Here is a 16,611-nt window from a genome sequence, read left to right as displayed (position 1 = left end):
CTGAACTGCTAACGAAGCACGGGGCTCAGGACAAGACAAGACGGGCTTCCACACTCTGCCTCTGATGACACTGCACACTGTGGTCGTGGGTAAAGAGTCCACGAATCAGTCTTTCTCATCAATAGAGTTCCAGAACCTCATACACACTAGTGAAACCTCACAAAATCTGAAGATTGTTCCTATCTTCATTGTTCCTATACGTTCCTATTCATAATGCCTGGGCCACAGCTGGTCTTTCCACTTGAATAATGACACATATTTCAATACTCAGAGAAATATAAACCACAATAAAGAACTATGTACAATTTTATCAATATAAGTGAATCAGTGTACTATGAACAACCTAAAACTGTGTTCTCAGGTGAGGATGTGTGGATATTTAGAGCACCATGTAGTCAAAATTTCCAAAATTTAATTATTCAGTTTTGAGAGACAACTCCATGTCTTGCTGTCATCTGGTGGGAATCCAGCCTGTCAATCACTGAACGAGAAGAGCACTCTGGGTGGTGAGGGGTCTCAGGTCCATTTGTTCCTTCGCTCTTTGCTGAGAGGCCACAGAGCAGAGGGAATGGGGGACCTCAGAGCCATCGCCTGCTCCGCAGGGAGACCTGTCATCTCACTGAGTTACACAAAGCCTTTCTCCCCCAACTCTCCTTATATAAAACAAGGCCCCAGAGGACAGCCACCGCATGGGGTAGAGATCAGCGACAGAGGGCTCACTCTTACAACGGCCTGTGGCACCCAGAGATCTGTGATCAACAGTTCTTATCAGCATCCTCCTCCCTTTATTTCCAATAACTGAATGTTAACACAAAAATAATGAACACTGAAAGCCGAGGATGGATTTCGCTTTTGAGAGAAGTTGTGCCACCAGAAAATTAACCTGATGCCAGTTTTCCATTATATTCCCCGAGGAAGATCAAATGATCATCCCACTTTGGGGAGAGGACAAGTGTGTTTTGATAACCCTGCCGCTCTCCCGGCGTACGCCAGGGACGTTGAAAATCCGTGTCAGTGACAAGAGCTTGAAAGAAAGAGAGAGGATCGGTGATAAGTGCTTCGCCTAGAGTTCCAGTTGTTCCCTTGCTTTAATTTTTTGCCATGCTTCTTATCCAATTTGTAACATGTTTGCTCATGTGGACTGTGGTTTTAGGCCACTTCAGTACTTAACAGTATCTCCAGAGTAAAGTTGAGTAAGAAAAAAGAGTATGTTTACTATTAATGTTTAGAGTCACTGGTGGGGAAAAAGCTGATAGAAATAGTTTCAAAACCTATTTATATTTAATTATATAAGCTATGGCTATTTCCAGTTCTTTACATAATTGAGAGTTGTGATTAGGAATAAATCAATACATAAATATTTATTCAATTAGATGAAAGAGTTTTGTTTTTTTTTAATTAAACAGCAACTTGTTGGAGAACAGAAATAAAATAAAATAAAATCCTGTATTTTAATAGAAGATTTAGATTTTCCTGTGTAAGTTTTGGCAACTCTCAACATGAAGCCGTACCGTGCGGTTGGTGCACACAGGTGTGAAAGCGTTGGTCCCACAGGTAAATAACCGGTCACCTCCCACCAAAAGCACCCGGATATAGTTCTGACATTCATCCTGAAAAAAAAAAAAAAAAATCACAAGATATACATTAACAAGGCCTCAGCACAAAGGGAGTGGTGACTCTAAATACACTCTGTCTGGCTAATAAGTGTTAATTGACCATTAAAAAATAAATAAACAAAAAACTCTTGGATATCGAGCAAAAAATAGCAATAAAATTATGAAATAATCTTACAATCAGAATTCTTGTTTAATAGAGCATACTATGTTCAATGAAAATCTCAAAGCATGTGTCTTCTTTTCATGAATATAGTTTCATTTTAATTATATCTGATAGCAATAGGAACACTAAATTGCCTTTGACATGTATTAGGAAAGTAAATAAAAAGAACACATTCAATGCTGCTCATAAAGCAGTATCTTGGAAAACTTCCCCAGGACTTTGAAAAAACATTGTGAGTGTTTCTCCAAAGGTGAAGGTCACATGTGAAACTCTGCGTTCGAATTAGAACAAGTTTTACATTAAGTTCTCAAGCTGTGTTACATACATAGGAAGACTATTAACATTGTTGTTCTTTGACAGACAAGTAAAAATATAACTAACAAAGAAAGGATTTCTGAAGCATGGGAGCAAAGCCCATGCTGAGGGATGGCCCAGAGCTGTATATTTCTTGTAGCTGCAAAGTACTCATAGAAATTCTGGGGCAGGGTCATAGGGGTGCACGGACTTTGAGCAAGCATTTACTGATCAGATACTCTTTGGTAGGCACTGTGGTGAAAATCACAATAGTAGGTTCTTAACAGAAAAATTAAAATACAGGGTCATAACAATTATTTTAGAGTTGTCCACAGAAGAACAGAATATGTCTAACTCCAGAGGGGAAGGGAAGGAAAGAGGTGTAGGAAGGCTTCCCATAGGAGGTGACACCTACCATCAGTTCAGAGGAAGAGTAGAATTTACTGAAGCTTCCTGAAGGAGGCACAGTTTGACACCTGCAGGATTTTACTGAGCAAAGGAGGCAAAATACATTCCAGGCAAGGGGGCAGACTGTGCCAAGGTACCCTGGCTGGAGAAATCATGGTGCTTTCACTCTGTAGAGAAGAGGTAACAACAAGCTAGCAGCCAGACACAGGCCAGGTGTGCCAGGCTGATGACTCTGCATTTTATTCTGATTTGAAGGGACCTATTATATGTTGTTACTGCATAAAGTTCTGGCGTGATCCAATGTTTGTGATTATAAGACTACTGAAGAATCAATATGGAAGCTAACCTGGAGGTAGGGTGACTGCATTTCAGAGACAGGTAAGGAAACCACTTCCACAGTCAGTCCCTCCTCATCCCATGCTTGGACCATGTGGGAGTGTGAAAAGGCAAAGCCAGGATCCAGCCAATCAACAAGATGTGGGCACTGACCAACCAGCTGGACCAAGAAGGTGACACAATGATTTGAAACACATATTGTTCCAAGTCAGGGAGATCTGGAGCCCAGCATTGCTCTCCGTCAACCAGATGAACCCTAGTCTCCATGAAATGTTTATTTGTCACAACTCAGCCTGCTGTGTGGGCTGGTTGTGAGGATGAAAGAGCAAAGCTATTTGAAATTGCTTTCTAAATGTAAACTGAAATATCAAGAGCAGATAAGTCTCCTAATACTAGTACTAACAATAAAAATAATAAATGATCATTAGGTGCCTATCTGAAGACACTTGAACTGGGGAAAGAAAACCACAGAATGAAAGATCTAAGATAACTATCAGGAGAATTAAGAACTGAGTGTAAACAGGAGATAGTAAATTGGGTAAGTGAGAAAGGTGCACCAGAGCGGGAGGTGTGTCTTGTTTTGTTCTGTTCTGTTTTGTTTTTATAAAACTGGGGAGAGGGCAAGGGAGTTCAAGAGAGAAAGAAGAAACAAGACTTCAAAGAACCACATCGTCATCTCTTCCTAGCTCTGGGAGTGTACAGAGAGCGCAGGAGGTGGGGCCTTCGACTTGGGAAGCAGAGGGGCAGGGTTTGCAAAGACAGGATCAGTGGGAGGAGGAAAACACAAAGCTGGAGCTTGTCTGAGAGGAGTCGGAAAAGACACCTTGGAGAACTCAGGGCCAAGAGGGCCTGATGCACGAACAGATAAAACGGACACAAACATGCCACCATAATGAAGAATGAGATGGAGAAGTACACACAGTGCAGAGAGGTAGGGATTTTGTTCGTTTTCTGCTGTTGCTTTTAGAATCTTTCAAGAATGAGTCAAGATGTTCTTTATTTATTATTATTATTTTTATTGGTTGATTTTAGAGAGAGGAAGAGAGAAGGAAACAAGGATGAGAGAAAACATCGATTGGCAACCTCCTGCATGCCCCCCACTAGGTATTGGGCCCATAACCTGGGCCTGTGCCCTTACTGGGAAGTGAACAGGCAAACTCTTGGTGCCTGGGTCGACACTCAACCACTGAGCCACACCAGCCAGGCAAAATGTTGTTTATTTTTTTTTTAAGCAAGAGAGTGATTCAAGATAGAAATATGCTAGAGGTAGTCCCTATTAACCATGAACAAGGTCAAGGGTAAATTATTCCAAGAGAATGGTTCAGATTGAAAAGACGTGATCTTGAGGCTGAATTCTAGGGACCTGCTGAAGAGGGAGCCTCTAATCAATTACAGGAAGGCAAACAATCAAGGTAAGGTGGTATTTACCTTCAGAGCCTCAAAGAAAGACCAAGTGAAAATAGGACTTTAGATCCTTAACATTCCTGAAAGCCAATCACGAACTTGGGAAAGATGGTTAGGAAATGTGATAACCAGGACTCAGACCTGTGCCAGGGAGGCAGGGCAAATCCAGCTGGTAATTTCTTTTTTTAACTTTGGATAAAAGTAAATGAAGGAGAAAACAATATTATTTCAACTAGCACATTATTTTTTTAAAAAGAAAAAAGCCTGGTCGGGTCATCAGGATCACCCTGGGTGGCTCTGCTGTGTGAGGAGGCCGAGTGCCCGGGATGGCCTGCTCTGGCTCAGTGGGTATGCAGCAAGGAAGAAGGCAAATGTCAAGAACCAGGACAATCAGACAGAGGGTCTGTGCAGTCCTCTTCTAAAAGGATGGAAGAGGACTGACCTCTATGGAGCCAAGACTTGCTCACGATAAGTGGGACCTAAGGAGGGTGATGTTCTAGAGGAGTCCAGCATGTAAGGTGTGATGGAACTTGGTGTCCTACAAGAGAAACCTTCAGAGGCAGGTGGTATTTTGTTTCTTCTTAACTGTCAAGAGCTGAACTCATTTGCCCAAAAGTTTGGCTCATTTCATCTCAGACCCTTCCTATTATTACTCACTTAGACATTCTCTTCGGTTGTTCAACTTATCAACTGCCCAACGGATTCTAGAATCAGTCAATGTGAATCCCAAATAAAGAAATACATTTAAAATAATAACTTGTTGGGGTTTATTGGAAGCAAGATTGGGGCAAGTTCAAACAAAACAAAATGTAAAATCATAAAAATAGGAGAAAGTGAAGGTACTCATCCTTTGAGCAGAAGATAAATTTAGAAATAAAAAGAGTCAAAATGAAGAATGAAAGCAAATGGTCTGTGTGCCAGGATTTGTAATAATTAGTCTCTCCTGATGGTTATCCAAAGACCCAAGTTCTCATACAGAAAATCTCCTGGTGAACCTCTTTGTAGGTCTGTGCTACAAAAGTGGCCTTCACATGGGTTTGCTGAACTTGCTGGAAGGACTGCATGGAATCACCTTTTTTAAAGTAGAGACATAATATAGAAGCCCTTTAGGTGATTGTTATAGATTTCTCTTATAAGTCTGCTTATCTAAATGTCTTTGAATTTTTTTTTTCTCATTTAAGATTTTTTTCCCTTTATTCCATCTTCAAAATGGTAGAAGGGAATTTAATGAATTCTGGTTTTCCAAGAAGTCATACTGCTCATTTCCAAGGCCACTAGCAGCATGCCATCACGTGGCTTCTGTTGTTGATAAATGACAGTCATCTATCTACATTTTTAAAATACCACTTGGACATTAAATGACCCATGTGTGCCTGTGCTCCTGCAGGCTGGTCAGCCTGTCCTTGACTTCCAAGCCATTCTTATCTGAATTGATAGCCAAGATGCATAGTTGCTGACTCACTGAGAGCTTTTAGATGAGACTGGCCAAGGCTCACTTGGTCTCAAGGACATGAGGTCTGGCTCCAGAGGAGAAAACACATGTTTTAAGACCATCTTCTTAATGAATTAACTGGTTTTGCCTTATAACATTTCATCATTTTCCTTTCAAACAGTTATGTTCTGCTTGAAGGAAGACTGTAATTGTATAGAAAGATTAACTGTGGCCAGGGTAGATGCCTCAGCAACAGCCAGCCCATCACCAAACCCATCAATTTTAGGGAGGAGGGAGGAGAGCTTGGAGCTTGACAGCCTTTATGTTAATCACAAAACTCCCACTGAAAGCAGTGTGTCTGTCTCTTAATGATGCATTACCTTTGTGAGAATCCAAGGAGCAATTTAAAGTAATTGCATGTGCCTTTTAGGTTCATTGTACACCAACCAAAGTCATGATTACCAGGCGGATCTTAAAAAACCATATGATCCAATCAGGTGTAAATATGTACAAATGCATACGACTTATATGTGTATTTCATATGTATAAATGTGCATAGGTATTACAGAAGTATATATACATACAAGTGTGGGCAAAAGGAGATTGGACTTCAATTGCCTCAGGGGGCAGTTGGTCCGAACCAAGCAGGTCACAGACATTCAGCTTCGTTCACTGATTTTCAAAGATTACAAGAAGGTGTAAATAATGAAGGCTGGAAAGTTGAGCACTTACAAGATTGTACTTAAATGCACTTTGCTGCTGACATTCTTGTGAATTTATAAAGCTATTGTAATAATTATAACCTGCATGTCTTTTTCTTTTCTTTTTTTCAAATCCTCACCCGAGGATATTTTTCCATTGATTTTTAGATAGAATGGATGGGAGAGAAGGGGAGAAAGAGAGAGACACATATCGATGTGCAAGAGACACATTGATTGGTTGCCTCCCGCATGACCCTGACTGGGGCTAGAGATCAAACCAGCAACCCAGGTACAAACCCTTGAATGGGAATCAAACTCATGACCCTTTGACTGAAGACTGACACTCTAACCACTGAGCAAAACCACCCAAGGCACCTGCATGTCTTTTTCCATATGACCAAATGAGAATCTATATTTTCCCATCCTTGTATATAGATATACTGTTATATCAATATTTATATAAATTAAAGAGATATAAGTATGTTTATAAATATATAGCTATGTATATATGCAAATGTATATTAACATTATACTATGTTCTATAATACATAGCATGTTAATAAATTAAATTGTAATTACTATACTTATATTTACATAATGCGACCATTTTCAATGAAGTTCACTCCATGAGAAACTTGTTTGGGAACCTTGATATGAAAAAGAACGAAATTTGATGAATGTAACCTGCACAGGCAGTTAGTATCTAATCTAAAGAATCCTCGATTTTTGCAGCAATTATATAGGATAAAGGCAGTTCTGTATTTGCCAGGAGCATTGATTGACTCCTAGCTTTCCAAATACTGGCAAGTGAAGTGAAAATGTCAAGTTTCAACCCTGATGCCACCAGATTCCCAAGCAAGAAGGTGTCCTGTGTTTCTCTGCCCACTCAGGTGGAGGTTAGCTGTTTGCCTGCACAAGCTGACAACCTGGGAACAGGACCACAGGGCACAGCAGGGGAACAGTAAACAGTGGCCTGCATCCATATCAAAACTCTCCCACTAACTAGCAAAATAATTCTAGTAACCTGGTGTTGAAAGTACCAAAATGAGATCATGAAAAGAAACTTTTGAAAATTATAAAGGGCAACATATACACAAAGCAGCTCTTTCATTCCCTTAACAATTAGTTGCGTTTCCTTTGTAGCGTTCCTAAAGGTCATGGTGGGAAGGGCTTTGGCTCAGACACAATAACCCCAAACAGACAAGGAATGCTTGTTAGATCACCAGAGAATTGGTTATTTATGTTTAAAATAATATTTGTGTAAAAGACATTTAAATAGTTCTCCAAGCCAAATGCTATAAGCGAATTTCAAAAAGTACTAAATACAACAGATTTTATTATAAAAGGTTTTGGAATGTATAAAAACACATTTTTTTCCCTCTTTTAACACGGGGCATGTTTAAGCCATGGCAGCAAAGACATTCCCATCTCTCCAAAGTGAGCTGAAAATTGTGAGAATAAAATAGAACGCAAACTTCAGGAAGAATTAGTCTCGTTGTCTTACTTCTCTTCTAAACAAGCCCAAATCAAAGATTTTTGCGACATTTTCTTGACCCCGATTCTCTAAATTGTCCCTGGAATGGACTATGCATGAAACGATGTGGGCGTCCGTCCCCGCAGTCCCAGGGAAGCAGGAGGGACGGGCGATCCCTCTTCTCCCTCTGTGCAGTGGGCTCCGAAAGGTTCCCACGGAGAAGTGTGGGGGCGCGGGCGCCCCCCCAGCCTGCCCTGTTCACGCTCCACATTCCCGGCTCCACAGGACAATACATTGTGCAGAGCAGCACAGACCACTTTTCTGAGCGTAGGAAAAAAACATTCAGTCCAAATGGCTGGCATTTTTCTCATTTTCGAGATGTCATATTTTGCATTATTCTTTTTATTTTAGGGAGAAGGGAAACTTTGTAATCCTGTGTTCACTTTCATAATACTAAGCACAAACAAAAATATGTAACAGTTGAATTCTCATTTCTAAACCCATGGCTACAAAGAAAAGTCTGACTTCCAATGCCTGCTAACCGATGTTGCATTTTAGTCAGAGTAACTCTAAGAACATTTTCTGATTTGGCCCCGCACTGTCAGAACAGGGAAATCCCGAAATCGGGCTTAGCCTGTGGACAGGTGGAGTTTCGCCCAGCTGCTCCTTTTCACTGGGGCCGCCTTCCCTCCTGTGCCCCAGGAGCTGGGCTCCGTTCTCTCATCAGATGGCTCCTGTGTCAGGTGCCCTATTAAGAAAGTAACAGAGCCCTGGCCGGGTGGCTCAGTTGGTTGGAGCATCACCAGTACACCAAAAGTTTACAGATTCGATTACCAGTCAGGGCACATACCTAGGTTCAATCCCCCTGGTAGGGGCACCTATGGGAGGCAACTGATCAATGTTTCTCTCTCTCAATCTCTCTCTCTCTCTCTCTCTCAAAATTCAATGAAAAACATATCTAGGGAGAGGATTAAGAAAAAGAAGAATTAAGTCATCAGACAGTGCCCTGGGACCCTGGGAGGTGGCAATGTCACCAGGCAAAGGGGAGGATGTTGGCATTAGAACCATGGAAAGAAAGGCTGATGTTTTCCGTCAGTGAATCTTTCTAGAAGAATGAAAAGTGACATTTTTTCCCCACCCCACACCCAGGTAAATCTGATTCCCTACATTTCATTCCGCAGCACGGGTGATCTTGTGTGAAGAACTCCCTGTGCTCTGGCGAGTGAGGAGCAAAAGTATAATAATACACCTGCCATATCAAGACATGTAAATATTACAGGGAAGAGAAAAAAGCCATCTAGAAAGCATTTTCAAAAGGCATATGCATAAGCTATAAAAACTCAGTAAGGTTATCGAGGTAAATAAGCTTATTATGTACTTATATATTTGGGGGGGTATTTTAAGAGACAGTAGTCTGATTCTTCTTCTGTCTGTGTGTCTTTGATGGCGTATTTCAGAAGCATTTTCTGAGGTTAGAGATCTTGGGGTCACTAGCCTTTCTTTTTCTTTGTCTCTGAGTATTTCCCTGACTAAGATTGTATTTTCTTCCTTCTGTTCCCTTTTCCTAGTTCCTAATTCAGCTTAGGGAAACCCTATGACTAAGTTTGTAGAGACTTAGGTCCATGTCTGACCCTCAAAACTGTTGAGTTTAAAGACAGAGAAACAGCCCTGGTCGGTTTGGCTCAGCGGTTAGAGCGTCGGCCTGCGGTCCTGAGAGACCCGGGTTCGGTTCCCGCTAAGGGCGTGTACCTCGGTTGCAGTTTGTCCCCGGCCCTGGTCGGTTGTGCGGGTGGCAGCCACTCTATGTGTTCCTTTCACGTCGATGTTTCTCTCTCTCTCTCTCTCTGTTCCTCTCTCTCCCTCCCACTCTACCTGAACAAAAAATGGAAAAATGTCCTCGAGTGAGGATAAAAAAAAAATATATATATATATATATATATATATATATATATATAAAGATAGAGAAACAGGCAATGAAATTAGGTGAAATGAAGTGCAGGACAGTCTCTTACAAATACAGCTGATGGAGCATGTTTTCCCAGTGATGCCCTTCACCTGCTAAATGTTTCACCTGAGACCACACTAGGGAAAGAGTGAGCCCTCTTTGCTGCTGTTCGTGGATCGACTTCCTTCTGGAACCCGATGTGTGACTGACGTTGGAAAGCCTTTGATGCAACAAAGGAAGGTGATCACTAACAGAACGAGACAAAATGAGCCTAAGAACCAGCGGCAGAAGAGTTTCCTCAAGATGATGCAGCATCATCTTCTCAGAAGCACGAGACTTATTCAGAAGTAGGAACCACCGCAGCCTGCTCTGGGCCAGCGCACTGCGTGAAGGTACCCCGGCCACGGGCACCGATGCTCAGGACGTGCGTTTCCACACAGAGCTGTAATCTGCTCTTTCCTTAGGAACTTGGGGCGTAGTGACTATTGTGGAGCGAGTGTTTATTTTAAAAACATGTTAAATAAATGATAAAGAAATCTCAAATCACTTTTGCTGCCATTATTTTAGATATCATATAGTTATTTTCCAGAATTAGCCATAAGGCACAACTGGGAGAAATGAAAACGTTATTTTAAAAATTCAGGCCCACATTATTCTAAATGATATCATAACCCATTAATTTCTTAGCTACCGTCTAATGACTGAGAGTGTCAATTAGATCCGATCTTATGTTCTAAATCCCTTTTGGAAACTAATTTAATGTTAAAACCAGGAGAATTTACTGCACATATATTTCAAACCTTGCCTTTTTCACGGGGCCCCCTAACCAGGAATAGCCTTCACTTTAACACGCTTTAAGCTCCCGCGGTGGCGCCCTCCTTACCTCCGACTTGCCCTTACTGTAACAGGCCTTCTTGGTCGCGTCGTCACACTCCCACTCCACAGCCTGTAGGGGACACAAAAATAACAGCAACGATTACAGCTTTGCTTTACAAAGGGGGTGGGGACCACCAGGGGGCACAACATGACACCAGTACGTTCAAGATAGTACAGAATTTAGAACAAGTACATAAAATTAAGTCGGACGAGTTTATACTGAGCTAAAACTGAAGAATTTCAAAGGACTCAGCCCCAAGTCATTGCATGTAAGCAGTGATCGTGATATTTAGACCTAGTCACTGTGAGAGAGGCTGGTCCAGCGTGTTGGCGACTAGGGCACGATGACAGAAACCGTCACTTTCCGATACCACAGAACAAACCCATAGCATGCTTCTAAGAGAAGCCTCAAAACAAAATGAACTAAATACTCATTTAGACATTTACAGCTTATTTTAATACTATGCCATCTATCAATATTCATAGATAATGAAGCAAGGACAATTTTGCATATCATTACTCCCAAGATACATATATAAGTGGTGAAGTCAATAAAATAAATAGCTCTTGCAAAAAAGCACATCTACTACCCCCTCCTCCAAGAGCAGTAATTTTCAAACTGCTATTACCTCTCACTAAATATTTAGAGCCACAACTTTTAAGTAATTTTTTCTCAGACTTTCCAAATCTAACTCATGCTGACCAAGTGGCTGGGTACTTACACATCGGACACTAACTCAAATGGAGCCCGTGACTGGTTAAGAAAACATCCAGCGCTTACTACATAGGAGGAAATGATGCTTGAAAATGCTAATGATCTCTATGCTGCAATGGAGAATCAGTTTTTGAAGAAATGTATGCATCTGAGTTGTTTATCTTTTCCATTACAGTATGGAATGTGAACTATTATGGGTAAAAATGTTTTCTCTATCTGTGCACGTTATAATTATGTTCTATCTTAATATTAGAGTGGAAGGTCTGAAGAATCCAGGGTTTCTGATTTAACCCTGGTTAAATCACTGTCAGAAAATAATTCAAGCGAGGGGCAATTATTTTGATAATTTGAACTAATGTGAAATAATAAACTTAATTAGCCCAAAATAAACTAATTTCAAACAGGATGAAGAATAAGGGCTTCACTTTTACTACTAGAAAGAGTTTTCTTCTAATTCCCTTAAATATAGGGGTGGGGAAGTTAGTATGTCATACTAACACCAGTATCTAATTTTTACTTGTCCTCTAAAGAATGCTACATGACAAAGATTAAAACATGAAACATGGCTTCTTGCATAACTTATCTAACTTGGCAAGTGTGAGTCTATAAGAAAAGTCTTCCAGAGAGAACACTTCAGTGCCTTTCAAACATAAACAATGCTACAACTGTTCCCCTTGTGCAGGCTTAGAGATATTTATAAGTGTCAACATCTGATAGGAGAACTTGATTCTTTCTGTGATGTTTTCCTGTTCATAAGGTTTAATGGCAACAATAAAGTCACAGTTAATCAGCATCTCATGCAAACAAATGACTTGAATTCCATGGTACGGTGGCAAATACTTTCATGGAAAGTGATGGCATTTCCATAAGAGATAAGAGCTTCATGTACAGTCTCATAACTCTATCCCCGAGAAGCACAGATAAAATAAATACATTCTGAGAGGACCTTTCCCTTCTTAGATCTCTTTATAAAAGCTCACTCTGGATTTTATTTATATAAAGATATCCATGCCTCTGCCCTCACTTAAACTCAAAACAGAATTGATCCACTATGATATATTCTTTTAGCAAAGTAGGCCTCATTATAACTGTAATTTTATATTACCCAAGAGGATTTAGTGTTCTACATCACAGGGACAAATTAATTTCTATACAGTGAAATGCTTTAGATAAAAAGGTATTAATAGTGGCCCTCAGTGGTCTGACGTTTTTGTTGAAAGTTAAATAGTAATGCTCTCTTCAGTAAACGTAAGAGCTAGGAGGAACAGGGTTAGTCCCAGAGTTATGAGAAGAATATTTATCAAAGGATGTTATCTGATCAGATCTTTCTGCCAAAATGGCAAACAGAGGGTTTCCCAAGTCACCTAATTCCCAAGTACCCTTTGCATTTTCAAGATAAATACTGGCCAACAATGGGAAAGAAAAAGTAATCTAAAAATGAATGTAAGAGATTTCAAAAATATGTCATTACTTTATTCAGTTGACTAAGAAAGAGCAACAGCACTCATAAGTTTATCAGACCGTCAGAAAACAGGACAAATCTTAGATTTTACTGAACACAGTTTCTAAAAGTAGCAAAATTCACTTTCCTGGGGCATTTTCATTACACTATTACCACCTTCCCAAACAATATTCATATCCAGAATTAATTAAAAACCATAATTGTATAGCTTTTCTGTTGACTCGCTTTCTACCTCAATAAAAGATAGAACAAAGGGAAATTATATTAGCAGGGGAACTAAGCAACCTATTATAAAGCTGAACACATATTATTGGATATCACAGAATGTGGGAAAGAATGGAGTTGGAAAATGTGTGTGTGTGTGTGTGTGTGTGTGTGTGTGTTTTCATATTGGCCTATAATTGGGTATTCCAAATTAATCCCATAGTATTTTTCTATTCCTTCAGTGAACTAGACTACCCATTTGACCACTGTGTGGAAAAACAAACAAAAAAAAACACAAAAACTTTCATTGGAGAGAAATATAAATATCAATGCAACTCTCCTGTAGGAGATCTTAGTTCTCAAAGTTACTCATCATTCTGTATAAAATTAGATTTTGTTGTAACCTGGTCATGACTTGTCTCAGTCCGTAAGACTTGTTCTAATCAACTAAACTTGTAATCAAGCCTTCCTGCTCTCTTCGCAACGGAGAGTCTTGGTTATTCTTTCATGGATCACCACTTTGGAACAAATCTCACCACCAATCGTGGAGCCATTATTATGATAGACTTCCTTTTAAGATACTTTTCTACCTACCCAAACCAATATTTATAATAGTCAAAACAAATGGGAAAACAGTCTTCACTCTACATTCCAGCTCTCAATATAACACTCATCAACTAATTTCCTGAGTCTCTGGGTTGTTTTAATCTTTAGTTCTTGTCATCTCTAGTCTTTTTCCATTGCACGATATCCCAGTAGAGAAAAGAAATCTTAATTCCCTATTCTATTCTGCATTTATTCTTCATTATATTTTTCAGGAATAGACATGTAGCAGGAATACAGCCATTACTTGGCCAGTCAAAGGCTACACATAGTAGGCAAGGAGTTTCAAACACCTGTATTTTAAAAGACATGAAGATTCTTGTTTGTGATGTCTTTTGGTGAGGGGTGGGCCTGTAAATACATGCAAATAACATCTGTGGTCTTCAACTACATACAAAGGTTTTGCTCTATGCAGAGGCATTCAATCTCTCTTTCATGCAATAAATATTCAGTAGGTACCAAGCAAGTGCAAGGCGTTGCACTAGATGATGATTGACGAAAGGAAAGACAGATGTATAGATAATATTTGCACAAGTCAGATATTAGCTTATAATAAAACATGTCTCCCTTCAGTCTAGACAAGATCATGAGAATGCAACAATGCCATTTTCATTGTTACAGTAGCCACGTTCACCTCAGATCCAGTGATGGAGTGGATCTTACTACATCATCAACTTTCAAGAAGTGACACTATTACAGCCAGATCTAAAAGGGAATGGAGTAGGTTTACCGAAAGTCATTTTTTTGGCTGCAGAACCCGGAAACATGCAAGGAAGGAAGCACCTAGGGTTCCGTGGTCCAGTGCACGCCTCACTGCCCCGCCCACACATGCACACATGCTCAGGTTAGGAGGTCTCAGGAGTAAATCAGATGCGAGAAAGTAAAACAATTGGCTCTTTTTATGTACATGTTTCATACATATAAATCCACAGTTCTCAGAATTACATAAACAAAGCTGTGTATATCACATTCCTTGATGAGAGAAGTTAATTAGACAGGGACCAGCAAAGGCAGATACTTTTCATAAAAATGAAGAGAACAACATTCTTAGGCAGATGGGCCACTACTCTTTCAGCAGATGGCTTTGCTAATTAGATACTGGCAAAAGATAACATTTAAAAAAACCTAGTTTAATTACATGGTGCCAAAAATTAACAACCACCTGAGGGCTTTATTTATATGTTTGCATTCATATTCTTATGGCGTGTATTCCTGTGAAATGCTGGAGAATGTTAAATTGTCAGGGCGATTATAAACACATCGCCAGAAAATGTGAGGCCGTGCCTTCGTTCAGAACAGAAGCAAATACAAACAAGCTGACACTTGAAATCACAGCAGTCTGCATGTAACTTGAATGCAGTGTCGATCTAGTTACCTTGAGCATGGATGCCGTCACTCATTACCTTTGGTGGCCACGTGTGACCGGTGAAAACAAGGGGCACTGAAGGGCCCATGCTGTGCACTGAGAGGCACAGAGGGACTGCAGTCACTTGGGAAAATGTGTCCAGCTTTCCTCTCTGCCTTTACTTCTGGGTGGATATAAACTGCACTCATTCACTTTTAATAGTAATTTGCCATATGCTTGCATTTACGTCCATGTCAAACACAGGCACGTCCATGTCATTCTTACCGGTGACCTCTGAGAATCAGAGAATTGGGAAGGGACTTTAGTTATGTATCTAACTACTCTTTTTTTTATTCTCATTACACTGATATCCTCCAAAATTAGAGATAAATCATAACCTTAGAACATCCCATACACATGCAGTATTGTCATTTTTACACCTTATTTTAAAGCCCAAGATTTTCTCCCACATAATATTACCAAATCCAACTCACTCTGAGAACGGCACCTGGGGCCCCCGGAGTGTTATAGGCTCACTGAGCCTTTTATTTAATTGGGCTTTTTTCAAGTGAGGACTGTGTTTTAATTGAGCAGACAGGGTATTAGACTCCTAGGGCTGTTGTAAAAACGTACCACAAACTGAGTGGCTTTAAACAGTAGAAGAAACCTGTTCTCTCTCAGATGTCAAGGCTAGAAGTCCTAAATCAGAGTGTCCATAAGTTTGGTTCCTTCTGAGTCGGTTTTGTGAAATTTAACATTTTTAATATGAAAAGACAGTTGCTCTTATGTAACAATTGTGTGCTTTCAAAATGAATCTGTGGTATCATCCATCCCTTCTTTGCTCAAGCTCTCCAGGGGCACCTCGTTAACCTAGAGTGCAAACTAAAGCCACGTTTTCTCTGTCTCATTTCTTGGTACCCTCCTGCCACCCACACACTCTGCTCTGGAAGACAGAGTCCTTGGTGTGGTCCTCAGACCATGCAGACATGTTCATGTGCCTGTGCACCAGCTAGTACCACTTGCTGGAACATTCTTGTCCCAGATGCCCACCTATTAACATCCATGCCTCTGGCATGTCTTTATTCACGTGTAATCTCCCCACTGTGGCCTGTACAACTATGTGTGTAAAACCCCATTCGGCTCCTCATTCTCCACTAGGAGGTAAGTTACATTCAGGCAGCATCTTGCCCTCTTGGTTCACTTATATATCTCCAGCGCCTAGAATAGTGCTTCACATGAAAAAAGAACTCAATAGACAGTTGTTGAATAAATTAATGAACACAGAATGCTCTGCACACAGCCTTGGAACTGGCTCCAGGGTGTCCCTGAAGGACCTCCCCTGAGGAATGGACCCGTGAGGCTTTGGAGACTTGGAGCAGCTGAGCAAGCCCACCCTGTGCTGCACTTCTATGTTTAATGTGTCTTTTAAGTCTTCCTTAATCTATAGTCTTCCCTTTGCCTCTCTCTTTTCTTTATACTTTATCTGTAGATTTTCCCATAGTCCAGATTTTGCTGATTGCACTGTGGTATGGTTCAACTTTCTTCTGTCCTCTCTACACTTCTATGGTAAACACCTGCAGGATTCCTCTTTCTTTTTTTTCTTTTTTTTTATCCTCACCCGAGGACATTTTTC

The 16,611-nt window shown here is 40.4% G+C and overlaps 1 protein-coding gene across 1 annotated transcript in view; it reads right to left on the bottom strand.

Annotated features, from left to right (window-relative positions):
• SEMA5A (semaphorin 5A) overlaps window positions 1-16,611 on the bottom strand; it is a 428,940-nt gene that overhangs the window by 138,306 nt on the left and 274,023 nt on the right. The window contains exons 6-7 of the mRNA XM_036280207.1: window positions 10,657-10,719; window positions 1,512-1,610 (exon numbers count right to left, since the gene is read on the bottom strand). Of these exons, the coding sequence (XP_036136100.1) occupies window positions 1,512-1,610; window positions 10,657-10,719 (162 nt within the window). The remainder of the gene's footprint in view (window positions 1-1,511; window positions 1,611-10,656; window positions 10,720-16,611) is intronic.

This window comes from Molossus molossus, unplaced genomic scaffold (assembly GCF_014108415.1).
Source record: "Molossus molossus isolate mMolMol1 unplaced genomic scaffold, mMolMol1.p scaffold_m16_p_3, whole genome shotgun sequence".
In the NCBI taxonomy this organism is placed as follows: domain Eukaryota; kingdom Metazoa; phylum Chordata; class Mammalia; order Chiroptera; family Molossidae; genus Molossus; species Molossus molossus.
Note: the sequence above shows the minus strand (reverse complement) of the source record. Positions and strands in the feature narration are given on the sequence as shown.